Raw genomic sequence first — 16,693 nt, forward strand, 5'->3', positions numbered from 1 at the left:
GTTTGCAAAGTGAGAATATTATTCAATTATGAAATAGCATTTTTATTCAGATTTGGTGGCGTTTTAAAGAGCATTTAATGGAGGTGGTACGCAGTTCCTGCTGAGAACTGCTATGAGTGTACTCCTTAACTCTTTTTGCTTCTTAAGCATTCACCATCAGTATCTTTCCAACATATCCACAGACCTTTGAAAAGATCTTGAAAAGCCTATTTTAGTGCTAAAATAGAACACTTGTAGATGAAGTTTTTAATCTTTACCAACCAACATTTTTACAAAAGATCTCTTCAGCCTATCTACCTTCTAATGCTTAGAAACTGGGAATACGTCAACTACTTCAGTTGTCTGGCAAATACAAGATAAGTTGACCCATTTATTTACAGACTGAACAAGGCCAATCCATTTCATGCTGCAGCGCTGACCCTTAGCACAGATCCTGTGAATGAGCAGTCCATTACAATATGTACAAGCGACCTTTAATTGCATTAATGGCTTTGTTGCATGTTTTTCCACTGCGACAACACAATTATGGAATAAATATTTCTAATCAACATAATTATTTGTTTAAATAAAAACATATAGGACTTTGGTTTACTGACAAGGAACTGCAGATCTAGCGTATTATGCTTTAAGTGCTAAAGATCTGAAAAACTGAATGAAACCCTCATTATACTTGCAAAATGTCAAGCCCATAAAAGAGATGTAACTTATGAAATAAATTTCAGGCTATTATACAGCTTCCTCTGCAATCTAAAAGTTAATGGTACCTTCCTCCGTTAATCTTCAGAATATCTAAATAAATTTACATTATTTAGTATTACCCAATCAGAATAAGGTGGTAATTTCAAATCAAACTTTTTTACACATTCACATTTTGAAATTCCATATAGTGCATAAAACTTATTACTAGATTTCAGTTCTATGTATTATTAGAATTCAGAGTGTTTTTTCTCTTTAAATAGGAGCACTCCAAGTGCTGTTTTACCTCAAGTTATTATAATTCAAAAATAATCTCCCAAAACTTTATCTAAATTGTACTGTCACAATTTTAAACACGTTTATTTATGCAAAATTGTTTGAAAGAATGTAATACATTTTTGACAGGCAGTCTTTTACAATATTGAAATCAAATCCTTGATTTCATCAAACCCTTCATATTCTGTGCCTTATTCCTGGAAGGCTCATGCCAAAATGATTTAGTTTGATTTTCTTTAACAATGGTAGGTTGGCTTGACAGCATCTGACAAAACAATTCAGTGAAGTACACTATACCAGGTAAAGAGAACCTGAACTGGCTACTAGATGAAATAATGCAGAATGGAGCTTGGAATTATAACAGAATTAGTTCTGCAGGAGAATCTTTTTAAAATATTATTTTTAGATTAAGTATTATTAATTTTATATTAACAAATTGTTATGGTTTTATATTTGCTATCATTTGACCTTTGTTTAAATAAGCCAATGGTAATGTATTTATTAATATCGCAGGAAAGATGGTCAGGAAAAATCAACGCAACAATAGTTTGGCATGCATTTCATTTGAATGTTATTAAAATGTTTTATCCCTCTTGGTTAGAAAATTTAGTTTTACATGCAGAGTTCCCTGAATGCAAGTCCCTGAGTTGAAGTGGAACATTCAGTACTAGAGTTTTGCCAGGTGTGATGCTGCTGTTCCAGGCAAGCTGAGGAAAAAGAGGTTTTCCACATAATCCCCAAGGGCATTTGTATTCTCAAATACATGGGGATCAGAGGCCCAAAAGATTCTATTACATTAGAAAATTTAAGAAATTCACTTTCTGTAACACTCCAGAAAACTTCTGTCTCACCTTTAAACCAGCAATACCTGCAAAGGATGATCCATGCTATAGGCACTGGGCAGCCAGGCAGTCTTAAGCCTGGTACAAGCAGGTTCCATTCTGAGGTTACAAGGGTTACATGGGGCCAAGACTTGTAATGTCACAAGTTGGTGGGGGCAAGATTTTTAATGTCACAAGTGCACGATTCTAAAATACAAAAAGTTGTTTTTTATGGCTATACCAAGGTATGATTTACTAGGTTCCTAATATCACAGCATACAATGCATGGTATATATTAGCTTTGGTGTTACATTGCGTGAACTTTATCTCAGCAATTCTGAATTCATTGCCATGTATTACTGACTGCTACAGAACTATCACCTTAAGTTTCTAATCATCTAAAGTTTTGCTTTTTGACAGTTCTCAAGCTCACATTCTTTTCATTAAAATATTGCCTGAAATAGTTAATTAATTCAAATGTATTTATTAAATTCCAATCATGTGACTTCAAAAACACCAGTGAAATATGATCAGGATAAGTTAGAGTCATTAACGAAGGATGTTTCAAGTAAAACCTTCTTGGAAGAAGCCTAAAAAGTAATGCTATTAGAAGTACAGTGGACATCTAATTCTGCTGGCTGATACAGAGGTTGGTATAGGATGTGTGTGTATTTTAAAAATATGTTGATCCCACATGTACTGGTGACAGGGTCGATTTGTTCCTCCAGGAGAAACAGCTCACTAATAATCCTAAATAGCTATGCCCACACTTGTTCTTCCTGTGTTTAATGAATAATTACAAATGTTAGAGGAAGCACGGTTTGCTATTCAGCGACATCACCATATCCTGATTTACTTAGGATCAACCTTGTGCTACGCGTGTATAAAAAGTATAGCAGTGGCTAATTGCACTTCCCTTTGCGAAGAGGAAGTTTATCACAGTATAGTCAGTGTGAAACAAATTAAAAGGGATCGAATGAAAAAAAAAAAGGGGTATGCAGAGATTTCAAATGGAAACTATGTACAACATATGTCCTTTACAACATATGTCCTGTTTTCACTTGCTAGATTTACAACCTTAAAAGAAAAGTTTTAAGTCTATTTCCAAATGCCGCTGCTAGACACATAACATGCATATGAATATCTGGAGTTACACTTTCACTCATTTTGGCAATCATTGATATTCCTATCAATGATTTTCTTATCTTTCTTATCTGTCCCTTTATTGATGGATGAAGAAAGGACATTATCTTAATAATGCCTTTGGAAGCAGACATCTGTTTTAAATTATATATAGATTCTACTGCTGCCTTTTTTTTTTTTTTGTGATTATGCTTCCTTCCAAAGACATATCCTTTGGCAGAGTGCTCCATAGTACCATGTTGTATCTGCCTGCCACTGGGAAACCAGCAGCTTTGCTGCTGTAGGAATCCTCTACTTCCGACTTTCTTGTCTTCCTGTTTGGAAACACCTCTCAGACAAGAAGTGATCTCCTGAACTCAAAAATTAAGCTCCTGAAAGTTATGTACTTTTCCCATGTGGCAATTCTCCATGTAGCTTATGATACTTGGCTTCAAACAGAGCTATGTTTTAAAGCTTTTTATTCTGGCTTGCACAGGTGCTACAGAGCCATCAAAACACAACTAACTTGTATTAGCTGGCTCTTGTATTCATCAAAATAAAGAAAAACGAAATTTTCACATCAGCTGTACTTAGACAAATATTATACCACTTATAGGAAAAAGTTTATTCTCTATATTATTAACAATTGACTGTTAACGGAAGATTTAAAAAATAAACAGTAAAGCAAAACTAGGGAATTAAAAAAAATCATAACGTTTCTTATTTGCAAACGTTTATCTGAATTTATGAACAGTTTTAACTTTAAATACATTTTTTTTTACATTTAACTTTAAATACATTTTTTATGTTGACCAGACAGTGAGAAAGGGAGTTAATCAAATATGAATCTTCTCCAACTGTCTTGTCAAACCAGGTAATGATGTCCTGCCAGCCAAACTCAGAGGGAACATGTGAAACAAATACAAAAGTAAACAGGCCTTAAGCTGCCCAAGGGAAAGTCAGCAAGATGGCAATTTCAATCATTTGGAATAATACTAAAGCAGCCTTAGGCTTTTCTCAGAATGGAAACATGTCACTGTTACTGCAATATTTCAACAAATCAGAAGGCAAAAGAAAGGAACGCTTATGTAATCACAGCCATGGAACAGCACTTTGCTCAACATTAAGGTGGAAAATAATTAAGAAGAATTTCCTTGTTTTGTGTGTAATTGTACCTAAACAACAAAGACAAATAATGTTTCCTCATAAATTCTAGGAGTGAAAAAATCAAACAGATACAGATTCCTTTGGTTTCGATATAGGAGGCTTTGGAACAATGAAGAAGATCTATCAAATAAAAATGTGAGCATAATGTTTCTACAAAATTTATCAAATGTTGATAAAAGTAACACTCTGAGCTAGAAACAAAGCAAAAATATTTCAGAAATGACTCTGCTGAAAAGTTTCATTAAGATAAATGGGTTGTCATATCACTTAACTGAGAAATCAAAAAATATTTCAAATATTTGGGGAACGTACCTAATCAGTAAACTTTCAGTATGTGTCTAGTCATGTAGCCATCTTTTAGTCAATCATCAGAAAATCAAAGGCAAATTGGCATGACTCAACCCAAACTTTAATACCGCATGATTGTGTCGTGTAAGCTTGTTTTGTGCGAGGGCTGCTGTGGTTTTAGCAGAGAGATTAACGACCGGACCTAAGCTGGCCTCCAAACCTTGCCCTGCTGATGCCTCAAGCCCTTTGAAGTCTGACCATCATACCTGGCAAAACAACAGTGGGAACTAGGCTGGTGTCAGATCTAATCAAGTTTCCTGCCTCAGCATAGCTAACTATGGGGTACACTAATTGGCCCAATTGCGGATTATACCTTTTGCTACAGATTCAAGACAATAATTTAGTCAAATGATGGTTTTTATCTCCTTCTAATTAAGATTCCAAAGTGGGAAGAAATAGGATTAGACAGGCTAACTTCAAAATTGTGTCCTTTAAAGTGGTATGCACATATGATAGGTCTCTGATAATATTGCATATAATAATATATTGCTATTAACTAACATGAAGATCTGGGAAAGCATGATGTAGCTACTGCACCTTTCACCAGAAGCATCTATGTTTTCCTGGAAAAGGTCTACCTCATAATTTGAAAATGGAAAACGAGCGCTCATAACTATTCACTAAAAAGCAGTGTCATTCTTAAGTTGAAAAAAACACCTTTAGAACACACTTCAATCAATCTTATTTTGACAAAGAGATGAGAAAAAAAATGAAACAGTTATATGATTCTGCAGATTATAAAGAGGTAGAATCCCTCCCACAAAAATGAAGTCTAATAAAACAATTTTGACATTTAAAGTTTTTTACTGATGGGGGCCAAACTGTAAAGAGTTACTTAACTGGTGAGCAATCCAGACATGAGAAAATCCATGTCCCATGCCCTCATTATAAACTGTAAAATAAGAAAGGTCTAATGGTGAAAACCCTTGTTGGAGAAACCTTGCCATAAATCAGAGGTTGTGTATTTCTAACTTTTCTTGCGTAATTAGATTTTAAAGTGGCATTTCAAATAGAGGTTACTATTATTACCCCAAATTGTGTACGCAATGAAGTGGCTGTTTTCCAAAAACTGCTATGTACTCAAAATATACGTTGAATTCACACTGAAGCTACTAAAGAAGTCATAAACCCAGACGCACTTTGCATAAGCCATACTCTCTCCTGCTTTTACCGCAGACTGTTGTGCCGCTTTATGCTTTTACCACCAGAACAAAACCGACTGCTGACTCATCGCATTCTAACTGCGGAACCCAGTTTTAGAAGACTGTATTCACATCCCTTCTTAATTCAATTTTCCCTTGTTCCCATTTTCTTACAAACCTCATTGCTACAGTCAGCCTAGCTGTAGTTTGCCTCTCCTAATGTAAGGAAGAAAACCTTTTGGATTACAGATCAGTGAAATGTACAGGAAGATCACACTAGGACAGCGATCCCATGTATTTGAAAACGAATAGTTTGTGTCAGTCTAATTTCTATAAAGCATATCTCTTAACAGAAACTGAAAGGGGCTGCAGCTGAGCAATGACGACAGAAATTTTTCAAGTGGGTCATCCACGCATGTCTAAGGCGACAGGTTGTTCCAAGAGTTCCACTGCCCCCATTTCCTACAGTTCTGGGCCATGGCTAATGAAATATTTTTTTACAGAGCCTCCTGGTTAGTGCCCCTCTTCTGCCCCGCCCCCCATCAAATTGCATTACAAATGAGAATCCCAAATTCTAACTGCTGACAGAAAAATGATATCCTGAGTCAGGATTTACAGTAAGGAAAAAACCTAAATATTCTAATTCTCAGATGTAATAACAGTGAATTTCCTATGCTGTGAAATGATGGGGCATGCTTCTTTGCATTTCTGAAAACAGTAATAACATTTGTATTTTGAAACCTACCATAGACTATTAAGGTTTTTGTTTCTAATGTGCCGCTTAAAAGCTGTTGTTAAAATGGCTTAATACCTCACAATGCCTGGCTGCATTAACCACTTTCTCTGGAAAATAAGAAACATGACAAATGAACGTCTTTGGAGAAAAAAGCCTGCCTTCACATATTTGCCTTTAAGTGGCTTTTGAAGAGGATACCTCTACTTGAGAAACTTCTAGCACGCATGCAGAGATGACCTGCTTGAGGAACTGGCTGCCTGATTAACTATTAACTACTCTCAATAGGATTAGATAATTAAAGACATTGATGACCATTAATTAGGAGGAGGGCACCTTAATTTGTCACTTGATAGGGCCCTTTCAATGATTTATAGGTTAGGGCTACTTGCAATTGTGAAGGGGAGGGGGCAGTGAAGAGAGAGAACCCTCAAGTTACCTTATCAAGTGGCCAGCTAAAAAGGGCAGAGGGTCAAATAAGGGCCAAAGTGGTCACTTAAGGGTGAAGTCCCAAACACCAAAGCAGTGCCAAGCCACATTGACCATAATTTGGTGATGGAGTAAAAAATATGCTAATTTATTGGTGGCAATTCTCTCTTTTTATGGTTTCAAGCAGTTAAGACAAGTGGCCTGCTTAAGAGCTTTTCATTTGAAAAGAGATTAAACAAAATGGTTTGTCAGGGATGCTTGGCTGTTTTATGTCTTTGTTAAAAAAAATTTGCCCAGACTGTACCGATGACTATCACATCACCCCAAAAGCCATCTTCCATCTCTAAGCATTACTTGGTTAATAAATACATCAGCTCTAATTGCTTAATAGTGCTATGTTCATTTGTTCTTTAGCAAGATTAAAATGAAATACATCTTTTGTATTACTGCCTTCTATCAGGACTGTCTGCATAAAGGTCACAGAAAAAAGTTTAAATTTAGTAGGAAATTTACTTAAGGACATTAGTGTAAATGATACTGTGTTTAAAATGACATAAAAGAGCGAAAGGTGATTTCAGTAATGCAAAGAAAATGGTTTCTGAATACTGATAAGGACACTTATCCCTCATACCACACACAATTTTAGGCAGCATTATACATTAAAATCCCTCTACTGGGGTAATAACATGTAGCTACTTTCCCACCCACTAACACAAGTAAGAGCAAGTCATTAACATTTAATTAAATATGCTCCTGACATCCTTAGAAACATGTCACGCTTTGTTATTGAAGGTTGTGGCCTACTTTCTATGTACATTTTAAACCAAAATAAACTATTTATAACGGACCGATTTAGTGCAGCAAATGAGACATCTTCAATTAGAAGGCACACTACCATATTTTATAAAACCATTCGGAAAAGCAAAACCAACGCAATGAATTTACAACATCGGGTGCATATTTCCTGTAGTTCACAAAACGAAACATAAGAGATGGGATTAGCTCCACCTTTTGGGTTCGAAATAGTGAAACAAAACTGCTTCTCTTACCTCAATGGTGAACTGCTTCCTTTTTAATCTAAAAGCAAGGTCCTTCGTGTCTGACACATCACAGATCAAGCTATTAAGCCGAGGAATCTGATGTACATGAAGCAAACCTTGTGGAAAGAAAAAGTAAAGGAGGTGAAAAAAATAAGAAAACGCTGTCATCCAGATGCATAAATTAGAGTCTTACAGCAGAATTCTGTATATTTACACACACTCATCCTCCCCTTTTTAAACTGGAGCTTACTACCAGGAGCAATGAAGCAAACGGTGCGATTATACTCAAGTAATCAAGCAGAATAAGATAAACAGAAATCCTTGTGCGAGGAAAACTAATTGCACTTTGGTACAGAAGTACAGATGTAAAGAGGGATCTTAATACTTGTCAAAACTACAGCCGGTTTGTGTGTGATTTTCTCTTGTATTTACAGTAAGCAAATATGGCTATCACCTTGCATGCTGCCCACGGCACCACTCAGTGATCTTTATTTTATTAAATGCACCAGTAAGCAGCCAGCAAAACAAGGCTTATGGGTTACTGATAACCACTGAAGCTCTAATGAGCAGTACCGCGCTTTGCGCCTGAAAGCGGCTTGGAAAAAAGTTTCTGGAAAACACCAATTCAGATCACCATTTTTGATGAATTTTAACCCCTGCGCCATCCTAAGAGAGATACATTTTCTTCCCGCGAGAGGTTGATGTAGCCGTTCAGATTTTTTCCCCAGTACTAGGTGCACTGCAAGCTCTGCATTCTGTCACTTGCAGCTCAAGCTGATTTTTTCTGACAAGGACGCTGGATGGTTTTTGTGCAGCCTAATATAGTTTCTGAACAACCTAAGGGTGATTTTCTACATCTGAAAACCAGGAAAATTCTACAGGGTTTCTCGATTACTGGCCTATATTTGCTATTCATAAAGCCAGTGTCAAAATGGAAATACTGAACATTTACAAAAGACATCTCACTTGAAAACGGCAGCTAGGAGAAAGAAAACTCAAACACTAAAACCCTTATTTAAAATAAGGCAAGTATTTTTCAGGGGTTTATTTTTTTTTTTCTTTTTTTTTTCTTTTTTTTTTTTTTTAAATAAAGGGACAATAAGGGAAGAAATTTTCCTAAAATTTAAATACTTTAAAAAGCCTAATTTTTACAGGTATTAATAACAAAATTTTCAATATTATTACAAAGATATTTTTACACATTGAAGCCTTCTATCCCTTTCTCCAAAGATATATAAAAATATTTATTTTGGTTTTGAGTTCAAAATATGATTATTAGATATAAGAACAGCAGGCATAACAAAGGGCTGCTTATATATATATTTAAAAAAAATAATTAAAGAATCTACATCATTTTTATTTTACTGATTCTTCAAGCACCTAAATTTTCGGGCATTTTAACAAAATTACTAATGCAGTATTCATTAAATAATGCAAGAATTTAATCAATTTTTTCCTGAGTAATGTTAAAAACTTCCATCATCTGTAGTAAATAAATAATCTTGAAATATATTCATACACAAAAATTATCCACACAGTTAAGACCTTTAAAAATACTTATTTTTAGAATGTTAAATTAAAATTGTCTAAACCTCAAAAGCTATGAGACGGCATATTACTTAATATATATATACACACACTTAATATATATATATATTTTAAGTAGTACTTAAAATGATTTCACATACATTTTTACAGGAAAACAGGAAATAACTGCTAAAATGCACATTGTCTTAAAAGATCTCTTCACTGCTGAGAAAAGGAGTATCAAATTGACAGAATTATGCTAGCATAAACAAATGCCACATCACAATTATACAATTGGAAAGATAATTAGGTGCATTATTCTAGCTTTTGTTCACAGTTTCTTTTTCATTCACCTTTTTCAGATGAGGAAATATGCACTATTTTCTTAGTGAAAAAGATTTTTCTCTGATTTATTAATTACAGCCTGCATACACACAGTGGTGTCTCAACACCATCTTTGCTTCTTTTTCTACATATTTTGCTGTGGCAAACACTGCCACATTCTCACATGTTTGCAGCAGGTTTCGGATAAGCAGTTTACTTTCAGCTGAAGGTTTCCATGGAACTACAGTAGTATCACAATAATAATAGCTGTAATTTATGCACACTCAGAGCACTGCTCTGGATTAGCTAAAACTGTTTGTTATTCACTGCTTGGGCTATGCATAACATCTAATCTCATCTTTTAAAATTTAAATAGTTCTGCTGTAACACCTTACAAAATCCTTGGGAAACAAACTGCAGGATTAAACACCATTACACATTTTGAAGATAAATCACTTGAAAGGCTACATGCCTTTTTACCAAGATGAGTTTCATATTTTACATGCCCCGTATATCCATATTTATTTCTTTAAGTTCATAGCTGCCATAACCGAAAGCTGCAAAACAGTACATTATTTTTAGATAAAGTTTATATAGCGCATCATTTAGCAGTTTATTCACCTTAATATATGCTTTTCCATGTTCTCTACTTAAAACTTGGCAGATCAGAAGTATTGATTTCATGACAAGTTCAGCTCACTGGTCAGATGATTGCCAAGCCTCCTCTGCATGTGAATTCCCCAAAGCCTGCCTGTTGAGATGTACATCTGATTGAGCCATGCCTCAGTAATACGGCTTGACAACATGCAAGGAGTTGCCATGTTTCCTTTGCAGCCTTAATGCACTTTACGGAAAATTTTCCAAACTCAAGACTGGTTAGCAAGGAGAAACATTTAAGAGGTATATTCTAAAATGAGACCAAATGCTACTTTATAGCAGATACCCAATTGGAGGGTAAGCTGTTATGTGCCCTAGAAACACTCAGGGCAGACTTTTTGCATTGCTAAAGATGGAACTTACCGTGGTAATCCTTGTATAATGGATTGGTTTCTCTCTCAGAGCCAATAAATGATTCAAGACCAACTACCATATCTGACAAGTTTGTTACACGTTCCATAATTGCTTTATTCTGTAAGACACGGAAACAAAATACACATCATATGTGATGAAAAAGGTAATTAATGTTCATGGACTAAGCCTTGGTCTTCTCAATGACAAACTGTGGGAAAAAAATAGGTCATCAATACCTAGAAATTGCATTGAGGACTTTTCTTATTTTTTTATTTTTAAAAATGGCTGGGAATTTATTTCTAAAGGAAAACATATTTGACACAAAGAAAACATAAAAGAGCCAACTTAGTACTAAATTAATCTTTTCGTAATCTTCGTAAGATAAGCGCTAGTTCATATTGGAGATATTTACAAGCTATGTGGCAGTTAAGCACCATACATTGATTGTATTGAGTCGGATGCCCAGCTTTTGTTTATGTCCTGAAAACCTTGTTTCTTAAAACACTTAGTCTTATCTAGTATTTTGAGCATGCACAACCCACGATTACTCATTTTAGTCACTAAGCAGCACAGATTAAAAAGTAGAAACAAAGCATTTTCTCCAGTATTTCTCTTTCTAAAAGTTCCTTTCTACAAATCTGAATCTAAAGCTTCAAGTTGCATTACCATTTCTCAATGTATTTGTGATTTGTAAGTGCTTTGATAATGTCATGATTTAATAAACAAAAGGAAAAAGAGACAAAACTGTGCTAAAAAGCAAAATACTTCTTTAAGATACGAAACAGTTACGTTAGAACTGCCAGGACAGCTGGTGTACTCTTCTTCCTGATGGCTGTAGATGCTCTGCCCATCATATCTCCAGGGGTATCAAGTCCAATCACCTCAAAACACATCCATGCCAAGTACGAAGAATTAGCTCTGTAGCTCCAAGCTAGAATTTTGTATTTTTGTTTATCTTAAAGTCTTCTGTACATTCTGAGCTTCCATTATTAGAGTACGTGACTAACAGTACAAAAAGTCAACTTAAATACTGGTAAACCATTTGAAAATGACAATTTGCGCAGTAATTGGGACCAGAGAGAAAAGGAACATCCCATGGTAATTTAGTAAAGTCTGTGCATTACACTGACATACTGGTTTGTTAAAATCCTGAATACACCAACTGCTTGCACGAGCCCACATTTCAACAATTTATCTAATCTCCTGGCCACAGAGAAGCCTATGAGGCAGGTATGGAAGGTGACCATTTCCTGCTCCCATCAAAGAGGATCTGAACTCCATTTTTAGACCATTACACAAAGTAACTGTGGCCTGTCCTGCCCAGCCCAATCTGCTCAGGGTACAAGGCCTAAAGCCACCAATCCCCTGGTACCTCCACCACCCCCCTTCTCCCCACCTTATGGGCCAGATGGCATTAAATCCTGTGGACTGGTCTCTTTTCAAAGCTGCTACTTGTGCATAGGCCAAAATGGTCTATCCCTGTGGAATCAGAGAACTTCAATTTTACCTGCAAAGTCTAACAATGGATAATGATAAAATAATGTTGCTAATGAATTTCCTTTCTGAGCAATAATGAAAGTGAATTGAGGTAAAAGAAAGTTGCTTCCATATCAAGCCTTAAACTTCATTATTGTTTGCCCTAATTATATCTACCACTGAAATATTAAAGCTGACTTTCAAATTTTTTCCTCTTCTGGGAAGAAAGAGAGAGCATACCGTATTTTAATGGAAACTCTTGGTCACACTGTTTTACTGGGGTAATCACATAAAGATGCTATAAATCTGAAGTATCCAGTGATCTCTGCAAAACCACAGACTGGAAATTACCTTATTTTGCCAGTTTTAACCAGGTTCCTGAATATTATTCATATTAGCAAGAAACACTAAACTTATATAAACAAATAGGTAAAATACTGGTGATTTCTGGAAGCTAACTTGAACTCTTAATTAGGAAAAAAAATTAGACCATTTGGAAAAAAGTTTGCTGTCCACTAATCTTTTTGCTTGCAGGTTTTGACAAACAATGGCTACAAAAACTGTGGACAGAAAGATGCTCAACCATCAGCAAGGCACCTTCATCATTAAAAGTCCCGTAAACCATAAGAACAGCATCGTTCCTAGTCAATCCTAGTTCTGGAAAAATTAAAGTGAGGGATAGCAATTCAACCTAATGACACACAGGCAACAATTCAATATGTTGTTCAAAGCTCCTCTTCGGAACAGGTTTGCTTTCTTAAATTGTAGTCTGTTTGCCTCTGTTGATTTTGTTTTTGTTTTTAAAGTGTGTCAAAATACTCTCTCAGCTTCATGCAGCATATCTTGGGAAATACTTTCCACGATGAATTGCCACAACAAATAGACATTTGCTTATGTGGCATTGTTGTCATAGATCTGTATCTATCATGTATTTTCTAGTTTGCAGCATTCAGCACATTAATGTCCAATCAAAGCTGACGTCAGCACACAGATAGTTGTGATGTATGGCATACTGACATAAACACACAAATCATGTTGCCCCATCTGGGCTTGAAAATTTAACAGAGCTCCAGATCTTCCTCCAGCCCCATACAAATCTACCTCCTGCTTCTGGCATAAACTTGGCAGCTCTGGAGATGAGCCAGGACACGGTTAGGAGGGAAGCCAGGAATGGGGGGATTCGGGGAAAGAGTTTGTTGGCAGCTAGATGAGGTATTGTTTTAAATAACATTAAAAATAAATTTAAAAAAAGAAAATCCACCACCAACAACAACAAAACACAACCAACCTAATCCTGGAAAGTTTTCAGTCTTGGTAGACATACAGCAGTTTTTCTATATTAGTTAGTTCAGCCAAAATATAATTATTCTAACAACATGGTAGCAACCCTGTTGTGCAGGCTGGGCTGAGCATTCATTCTATATCTTACTTAGTGCTCACTGCTTTAGACAGAAATTTTCTTTTAAGCTCAAACTTGTAGTATCTGAGCTCAAACAAAGTGCACTTTCAAAACACTGTTGGAAGGAAATCCATTTAGCTACTTGGACATGTAAATGGGAACTGTACATACGTCTTTAACCAGCTTTTAGAGAAAGGCAATTGTGGAAAAAGATTGCTTTGTTCTACTTATTTGCAGAATCTACAGAGCTTTAAGTAATTATTTATGGATGTTTAAAATACTTATTTACAAATAAAGCAGTCTAAAATGTATTATCTTCTGTGTCTGAATGTAAAGCACTGTATTCTACCAACACAAACACACTGAGAGCCTGTATGCTCAAACATACATACTGAAATTAATACTGTCTATTGCTTCTGGTTTGAGTTCTTAATGAATATCAGTATTATCATTACCACTATTTATCAAATCAACTTTGGTTCAGCTGGATTCCATATTAGAAAAAAAATCTCTTTGCTTTTTCTGCTTTGATCTAATTTCTAGATCTCCACTCATTTGCTGTCAAAATTCTTCCAAAAACCCAGAGATATGCCAGCCCATTTTTATTCTGTCAGATTCTAAAGAAATTTAAAAATCATAAAATTTATGTAATAGGAATATTTAAATTCAAAGTCTTTGTGCTACATTGAGTAGACAAAAGTCTAAGAATGGAAAATCTTTTTAGAAGAAGCTCAACATTTCTACATAGTAAATACAAACAATCTCAAAATTTAAAAGAAAAATAAGAGACTCGTTACAGATCTACAATGAAATGCAACTAGCACCTGTTAAGCTCTTGAGTCACACAGATTTCATAAATTTGTATTATCATCAATACATTAATAAACAGATTTTTAATATCAATTTATATATTGAAATGAACACTAGGTATTTTAAGACTGCCTTTTGTCAAACAGACATTAGGCCTATATTTTGGTAGTGAGACTACATTTAATTCTGTACCTTTACATTCTGGTAAACTAATTCTGGTAAACATTTACATTCTGATAAGCTAGTCACATCACTGAATTTCTTTAAAAAAGTTTAATTACAAATTTTAATCCTAAAATGGGTTTCATTACGTGAAAAACAAACAAACATACAACCAACTGCTAGCACTGGGACAAAACAACAAAAAAAAACATCTGGAATTGCATACATTACATATGACAGCTCAGAATTCAAAGATGAATTCAGATACTCCCCATCCAGCGTAGATAAAACTGTAATTGTCGTTACCAACAGGTGAGTCCAGTAATCCTGACATTTTATTTGAAGGGTGTCGAAGCACCAAGTGAGCAAGTTTATACAAAGTGATATCAACCTTGTGAACTTAAGGCGAATTTTGGTATGCAAGTTTTCAGAACAAACCCAAAAAATTGGTTGTGCCTTTTTTGTCTCTTACAACTCCGACATAACACTGAAGTACGCTTAGTGTGGTAACATGTGCAACCACATTGGAATATAACGAAACACTGGCTGGATATTCAATAGATGAAATAACTCTTGATATTTACCAAGAGATTAGCATACAATATGGTGGTAATGACTTCACAGTATGCAAATATTTACCATTAGCCATTACTACTTAATCTCCAAAGGATTTTAAATTGAAAAGATAAATTATTAATATTAAAAGACATGGCTTATATATTTATCACCATTTGTTATTAATTACTACTACTACTAAAATCACAGAATTACCCATACATTTTATCTTGGTAAAAGAAGTCAGGTATTAGGCCATTGCACTAGTTTTACACAGATACAGTTTGTGTGCTTTTTAATTATTCAAAAATTCTGAAAGTAAAAGATTAATAAATGCTCTGCCAAAAACTGTTCTATCAGAAATCAACGAAGCCTGTGAAGTCTATAATTCTAATACCCATTCTAACTCCAAGCTGATTAGCACCATTTTCAGTGCTTCCACACACCAAATCTACTAACTGAACTTTGAATTTAGGCTATAAAATTAATGTTTGTTCAGACCACTGAATAAAGATGAGCAACGGTAGTTACATTAAGGAATTTTGGTATGTAGAAAACTGTATCAATATCACAAGAAAACTGAATGCAGGTGTGATGTCTTTGCTAGAAGATGGATAACAGAAATATTCTTCAAGGATTTTCTACAACCTTCTAACACTTTCAGTGATGAGAAGTACACATGTAAGGATTCTAACAATCTCCTTTTACCTTTGAGGAACCTTACTGACTGTAATAGAACTTATGTATAAATATCTATTCACATGGATGAAATCAGAGAAGCATTGATTTTGATTTGTTTATATGTACACTATATTAGTTTAGCAAATTTCAAGCAATGAATAATTATCTTTTAATAATTTTACACATGTTACAGAAGCAAAGAAAGGACATGTAGCAAAGACATGAGCAGGTAATTAGACACAACATACTCACCCAAATGAGAAGGGAGTGACAAAGCATCTGTTGGCCAATATGTTACATGATACATTAATTCCAGATTTTGGTTGTTCTTTTAAAGTTGCTTTTAATAATGTTTGTATTGATAGTCTTTATAAACTCAGAGTCTTTCAACCGTGAAACTAGTTAGAACGAGCATTTTTGAATCTTGAAAACTGAAAACATTTGAGCCATTGTTACCTTCTCTCACACCTGAAACAGTGCCACTTCTATGGGAAATTTGCAATGATTATCATCAAACATATCAGATGAAGCTGGATGACACAGTGCCCAGCTAAAAAAAAATCTGCATAAATTTTCAAAAAAAATTATTAGTCATGAAATCAAAACTAAATATCACACACTAAAAACTATCTTTCAATCTTCACTGAAGATGGATGACCTGGACTTGTTAATTATTCCAGCTAAAAAGGAAATAAATGTCAGAAAACCTTGGCACCCCAAATACAATGTATGTTTGCTTTGCCATTAGAGCGAAGACCTGAATGAGAGCTTCTTTACAAGGATGTTGAAGGCCAACAGGGAAATGAGTGATGACATAGCATAGAAGAAATGAGCAAATCAATTACAGTTGCTGTTGAGGTCTACAGAATGAAAAGTGAGAAAAAAAGCCTACATAGCTTAAATAAAATTATCCATCTGATGATCTCCAAGTGCTTCACAAAACACCAGCAAGTGTTGCATTCCTCATTTACAAG

At 34.9% G+C, this 16,693-nt stretch overlaps 1 protein-coding gene across 2 annotated transcripts in view; it reads right to left on the minus strand.

Annotated features, from left to right (window-relative positions):
* The window catches only part of ELP4 (elongator acetyltransferase complex subunit 4), a 201,284-nt gene that overhangs the window by 133,204 nt on the left and 51,387 nt on the right, over positions 1–16,693 (minus strand). For both annotated transcript variants that reach the window (XM_083838929.1, XM_083838928.1), the window contains exons 8-9: positions 10,646–10,754; positions 7,784–7,890 (exon numbers count right to left, since the gene is read on the minus strand). In XM_083838929.1, coding sequence (XP_083695055.1) covers positions 7,784–7,890; positions 10,646–10,754 — 216 coding nt within the window. The remainder of the gene's footprint in view (positions 1–7,783; positions 7,891–10,645; positions 10,755–16,693) is intronic.

Source organism: Anser anser, assembly GCF_964211835.1.
Source record: "Anser anser genome assembly, chromosome: 5".
Taxonomy (NCBI): Eukaryota; Metazoa; Chordata; class Aves; order Anseriformes; family Anatidae; genus Anser; species Anser anser.